The sequence below is a fragment of the Arvicanthis niloticus genome, chromosome 16 (genome assembly GCF_011762505.2).
Source record: "Arvicanthis niloticus isolate mArvNil1 chromosome 16, mArvNil1.pat.X, whole genome shotgun sequence".
NCBI classification, from domain to species: Eukaryota; Metazoa; Chordata; class Mammalia; order Rodentia; family Muridae; genus Arvicanthis; species Arvicanthis niloticus.
The window spans coordinates 56,622,802-56,629,424 of NC_047673.1; the positions used below are offsets into that span (position 1 = coordinate 56,622,802).

Consider the following 6,623-nt stretch of genomic DNA (forward strand, 5'->3'; position numbering starts at 1 on the left):
GTCTGATCATTCTTTATTATGCCCAAATTTCTTTCTTTTTGGAATGATTTTGGGTGCTTACTCTGTATAATTATATGTTAGAAGTAAGTAGGGTTTTTAAAAGTATCTTTGTCATAATTAAGAGAATGTTTTGCATCTTTGAGTAGACTTAGATTTGGGATTTTGGAGTGTTGGGACTGTTAAGATTTATGGGTTCTTACAGAGATAGACGAAATGTATTTTGAAAAGAAATAAAACCTTGGGAGGCAGAGGTGGAATGTTACAGTTTGAAGTGACATGTGACATATCAAACTGATGAGGGGTGGAGTTGTTTATCTTGATTGTCAAGTTGATGGGATTTAGGATCAATATAGAAACAAATCTCTGGGTATATCTGTAAGGGGTTTTTCTTGTTTACTTTTCAGGTTGGAAAGATCCACCTTAGATTTTGATGGCACCCTTCCATGGATTAGGCTCCTGGACTACATAAAGAGGATGAAGCTAGCTGAACACACACATTCATCACTCTGTTTCCTGACAGTGGATGCAACTAGTGGCCTCATACTTGAACTGTAAGTCAAAACAAACCCTTCTTTAAGTTGCTTTGGTTAGGTATTTTTATCATAGCAATGAAGAAAATAAATGTTAGTACTATAAAGATTATGGGCAGGAGGAAAGGGTGGCAATAGAAGGGGATGGGGAATATGTTAAAATATATTAATATAAAAATTAATAAAGTGCTATACAAAATTAATAATAATAAAATCCTAAATCCTGACAGCTCTAAACTTTGTACAAGAGTCAGCTACCCACCTTGTTTATTCTAATCCTCATATGCTATGAGCATGTAACATATTTTGCATATTCTATTGTCACTAGTGTCTACTTCATTATAATTCATAAACTAAAATTATGAAAACTAAAGATAGAAAATAGTAATTTAATGCTTGTATATATGCTCTTGTTCATCTCCCAGTTTTACTACTAACTTCCCAGCACACTTTGTCACAGGGAAAAATGAAGATTTTTTTTTTTTTTTCTGGTTTTTCGAGACAGGGTTTCTCTGTGTAGCTCTGGCTGTCCTGGAACTCACTCTGTAGACCAGGCTGGCCTCGAACTCAGAAATCTGCCTGCCTCTGCCTCCCAAGTGCTGGGATTAAAGGCGTGCGCCACCACTGCCCAGAAAAAATGAAGATTCTTCATGGACATCTCAGTTCAAATGTTGTAGCAACTAGATGTTTATAGATGATGTCTGCATATCTACTTCTTCAGAAGTAACTGGGTTTATCTAGCTATATAATGCAATGTCAGATTGAGAATAAGCTTTTAATACATATTTCTTCAATGGATGAACAATGTTAGTAACAGCTTTGATAGCAAGGGAGAATTTGATGTTTGATGGAAACTCTCTATTTTGTTTTTTATTCGTTAAGCTTGAAATCCTGGGTCCACCCTCAGCTATTGGTTCTCCTAGATGAAATATTGATATCAAATGTCCATGATCTAAGGCCATTGCCTGTATTTCAGAGTCAGAATGAGTCTTTGCTTGTGAACAACTTAAATGTCTGTTAAATGTCTATCTGTTCAAAATATAGATGTATTAGGTAATACTCCCTCTCCAACCAGTGGTCATCAGAAAAAAAACAAGCAGAAAAGGCAGGGAGGAAATGGAATAAAATAGGTTATAGGGCTGGAAAGATGGCTCAGATGAGCACATATTGCTTTTCCTAAGGACCTGAGTTCAATTTCCAGCATGCACATCAAGCAGCTTATAATTGTTTCTAAACCTAGCTCAAGAACAATCACACACCTCTGACCTCTCTGGGCACATGCATTCGTGTGGATGTACCCCCCCACACACACATATTCATAATTAAAATAATATAAATAGGTTATATATATTATATATAAATATATATAAATAAGTTATATATATTTTATTTATATAAATATAAATTTAAAAATGTCTAAATGGGTATCTGATGCAGCTGGAAGACACTGGTGAGAGGGGATGACTTAGCAAGAGGGAGAACTGTCATCTGGTCTAGTGGAAAGGAAGGACAGGTGGTAAAGGGAGAATTAACAATGGTTCATGATTGGTAGCTTGGATAGCATGGGAAGCAATACTGGATGTGCCTCAGGCAAGCCCTCTAGATCAGGTAGAACACAGATGCTCTAATTCCTGTCATCTTCAGCAGATGCGCTGTCATGGAGACCTTAATTTGGTTTATTCAGCCTACTCAAGCACATGGCACTGGGGACCTTCAGGAACAATCTCAGACTATGCAGTAGGAAAACAAAAGAAATTAACTACAGCTGTAGATGCCAAAGGGCTAGCACCAGGTATCAAGTATCTTGAAAATAGGTTTTTAAAATGGAGCGTATAGGAAAACATCTAAGAGTCAGAATGTCCTTAGTGTTAATAAAATACTAGCTGAACAAAACCAATGAGACAGTGAACCCAGGCTTTGCTTTTGTGTGTTCTTACTTTCTGACAACAACTCCCTGGATCTCTCCAGAACTGCTGTTTCCCTTCTCTAAGATCTTCCTTCCATTGCCTTACCTGCAAAACACTTTGTTCTAGCCTGTTCCTCAGAAATAACCTAAAACCATCTTCTCTTCAACCACTTTCTGCCAGAGATTTACTTTCGTTTGGCCTTTGCCATTCTTAGTTGTGGACACTAGAAAACTATCTTCCTTTCAACTTGTTTTTGGGGTTCCCTGGAGATACAGTCCTCTTTCCCCTTCATCACTGGAAGTGCCATTACAACCATGTCTAAGGTGTAGGTCTCCTGAACACTACAAACTGTTGGTTAATGGTCATTGAGTATGACCAGCCCAGCCAATCTTTTTCTGTCCAGATAGTTAAAGGACTGGCTTGTCTGGGTTCTGGAGTATGGTGTTAATGCACAATAATTCAGTACCCTTCAGTGCGGATGAGAACACAGCAAGCAGAAAAGAAGGAATAGGAAGCAGAAATATCACACTCAAATCAAGTAAAGCAAATCCCTGGCTTTTTGCAACTCTTCTTCTCAATAACAACACAAATCTCTGAAGTGCACATAGAAGACTCCAGCTGAATCTCTGGTAATTGGACTTGTGTTGTTATAGCCTTCATGAATAATAATGTTACCTGCCTGGCTGGTAGAAATGGGAATATACTAATGACACACACATGTCCATTTCTTGGCTATCAGGCTGTTAAAGCAGTGGTTCTCAAAGATTTAGAATTCCATCAGGAGTCTCCTTCAGGCAGAAGAGACTGCCTGCTCTGGGGGAAGCCAGAGGAGGAATCTGCAGCCAATGAAGCATATTTACTGCTTGTGAGAGAATGTTGTCGGAAAGACCATCATTGCAGGAGAGTTTGGCTGAGACATCAGTACACCTTGTGACTTATATATATCTTGTCTTCTACTTAAGCTTAAACCTCATGCCAGTGCCTTGCAAGTAGATTTCAGGGCTGGTTGAATCTGTTTGTCCTTTTCTCCGTGTTGAGTAAATTTCCCTTTCTGCTGTTCACTATTAACTTAGCTCTTTTATTGTGCCAATTGAGAACCAATGGCCAAATCTGGCTTCTTGGGGCACAGTAGCCTTCTTGTATGGCCACAGAGCGTAGACAGTCAATCTTTAGACCAATCTGCTTTTAAGTCATCTTTATTGGATTCCCATTAAAACTTCATGGAGTTTCCTTAGCCAAAACAAAACACATGACAACACATGCTGTAAATGAATGATGCAGAGATTACATCTCCATCATTCTTCCTTTACACATTTCCCTTTGCACCCAGATGATCACCTCATGAATGTGCCATGAAATTTAGAGGTCCTCTGTGATTTAGTTTTCAAAACCATCCTTTTGCTTTCAAGAAAAGTCATGTTTTAATTAACCCATCATTTGCACTAGGCAGAAGAGGTATCCCAAGATACTTGGATTCAAACTGTGGGAGGCTAACTAGAACAGGTACAGTTTCTGAAATATGTCAGTGGGGTCCCTGCATATGCTCACTCTGCTTCCTCTGAGTCTTCTCCTAGGTTAACTGTCAAGGGGAAAGGACTATGCCTGCACAGAGGTGCCACAGCTAGCCTCAGATGCTAACGCTGTTTCTATTCAGCTCTTGGAGATGGCTTCTACAGTACCTTTAACACTTTACTCAAACCCTAGCTTAACTAACACAGAATTTAAACATGTTTAGTCCCAGAATATTTAACATTGATTATGTTACTATAATTTTAGATACTGATGCCTGCCTACCATAATGGTTATAGATTTTTATCCTTTTGGAGCTGGAAGTTTAAATAAACCCTGCAAAGTGTCTTGGTTGTGGAGTTTTCCACAACAGTATTCTGTAGCATACAGAAAGTCATTCCATTGCTATATCAGTGGGAAATGCTTAGTGAATGTTCAGTAACTTGTTCCCTGAGTGTATCAATCAATATGTGAATGCATCCCCAGCTTTTAAATAGGGCACAGAGTGGTGTGTGTCCCAGTTTTATCTATGTTGCTGTGTTAAATAAATTATGACCACAAGTGAGTTAGGGGGGAAGAAAGGGTTTCTAGATTATAGTTTCTAGATTACAGCTCATGGCTGAGAAAAGCAGGGCGAGACTGCAAAGGATATGAAGCAGAAACCATAGAAAAACATTGCAGGCTAGCTCACTCATGAGCTCATGCTTAGCTAGCTTTCTTATATAGTCTAGGGCCACCAGCCCAGAGAATGGTGTCACCCATAGGGTGCTGGGTGTTTCTACATCAACCAGTAAGCAAGACAGTTTTCCCCAAAGACATGCTCACAAGACTATAGGATCTAGGCAACTCCTTAGTCTAGGCTTTCCTCTCAGATGACTCTAGGTTGTAGGAATTAAACTCCCTAGGACAACAGGGATATTAAAGGCCAGTGTTCCTTTGCTAACTACTCCCATTTCTTTTAGGTACTGTTTCTAGGCTTATTTAATGCTTATCAATTGGAAACTCTTGTTCATTCCTGACAGAGAAAATCAAAGCTAACATCTTCAGCATACCACTTACCTCACCATCTCATCTAGATTTCTAATTTCTGATATTTGAAAGATAGAAGAAATGAATAAACTTTCTCTCTAGGTTCACTGACACTGTTAAGCAGTTTAAAGTAATTATTATGACAGATATTTAAAGCTAATTTTGTATTGGTGTGTTTACATTTCCTTTTAAATAACTTAAGAGATAACCTTTATAAGGAACTTCAAGTGCAGATAGTAACATTTGTTTTGTTTTCCTTGCCTTAAGGGACCATGGACATTGAAGCATATTTTGAAAGAATTGGTTATCAGAATTCCAGGAACAAACCGGACCTGCAAACATTAACTGAAATCCTCCAGCATCAGATACGAGCTATTCCTTTCGAGAACTTGAACATCCACTGTGGGAAACCCATGGAAATCAGCTTAGAGGCCATTTTTCATCACATTGTGAGGAAGAAGCGGGGTGGGTGGTGTCTTCAAGTCAATCATCTTTTCTACTGGGCTCTGACCATGATAGGTTTTGAGGTTACAATGTTAGGAGGGTATCTTTATAACCCTCAAACCTGTAAATATAGCAACACTATGATACACCTTCTACTACAGGTAACCATCAGTGGCAAAAAATATATTGCAGATAGTGGATTCCCATTTTCCTGCCAGATGTGGGAGCCTCTGGAATTGACATCTGGGAAGAAACAGCCTCAGGTGCCTGGCATTTTCTGTTTGACAGAAGAGAATGGAATCTGGTACCTGGAACAAACTAAAAGACAAGAATATGTTCCAAACAAAGAATTTGTTGATTCTAATTTTCTTGAGAAGAACAAACATCGAAAAATCTACTCTTTTACTCTTGAACCTCTAACAATTGAAGATTTCCAGAGCGTAAGTGCACACCACCAGGTATCACGAACATCTGTAATGACAAACACATCACTTTGCTCCCTGCAAACCCAAGAAGGGGTCCATGGTTTAATGGGCACCACTCTTGCCCATAAGAAGTTCAATTATAATCACAATTTAGATCTGGTAGAGTTTAAGACTCTGAAGGAAGAAGAAATAGAAGAAGTTCTGAAGCGTGTTTTTGGTATTCACTTGGAGGCAAAGCTTGCACCCAAATGTGGTAATGGTTTTTTTTACTATTTAGTGTAATAAGGGAAAATGATCTTCAGTGTTTCTATATGTTCTTAATCTTTCATGTAAAACAATCAAATTATGCAAATTAGGTGACAGAATAAGAAGCCCTGAGTCATTATCACAAAGTTCTTCAATGATTGACTGGTGTCATATCAACATCTGTCCCCTACATTATATTAAGAAAATCATAGACATCAAATTGCTCTTTCTGCAAAATTAACTACTTATGTAACTAAATGACTTTTAAAGAAATGTGCCATTAAAAATGTAATCACAATAAAAGTGCTTTAATGATAATATAGTTGTTTTGTTTTACACTATAAAAACCTCCATGTTGTGTCATTGTTGATTCATTCAAAGGTTTTAATGGTGGTTAGGTAAAGAGTACAGTGAAGATCTCATGTTCACCTAGCAATGATTTCAACTCATTTTTACAAAATGCTCTTTTATGATATAAGGCAGAAACAGGGAAGAATAAGATGTAGTATTGGTTACAAGTAATCTGAAACTAG

At 38.0% G+C, this 6,623-nt stretch overlaps 1 protein-coding gene across 1 annotated transcript; it reads left to right on the top strand.

Annotated features, from left to right (window-relative positions):
• The first annotated feature begins 423 nt into the window (after positions 1-423).
• On the top strand, positions 424-6,408 carry LOC117721345 (arylamine N-acetyltransferase 3-like). The gene is made up of 2 exons (XM_034519926.2): positions 424-551; positions 5,243-6,408. The coding sequence occupies exons 1-2, from the start codon at positions 524-526 to the stop codon at positions 6,124-6,126; spliced, it is 912 nt and encodes a 303-aa protein (XP_034375817.2). The 5' UTR covers positions 424-523; the 3' UTR covers positions 6,127-6,408.
• The last annotated feature ends 215 nt before the right edge of the window (positions 6,409-6,623 follow it).

What these genes read in the sequence shown, in the direction of transcription:
- LOC117721345 (XM_034519926.2), top strand. Translation starts at nt 524, where the DNA reads ATGCAACTAGTGGCCTCATACTTGAACT. An exon ending in AGTGGCCTCATACTTGAACT is followed by an intron (nt 552 to 5,242) that starts GTAAGTCAAAAC and finishes CCTTGCCTTAAG; the next exon opens with GGACCATGGACATTGAAGCA.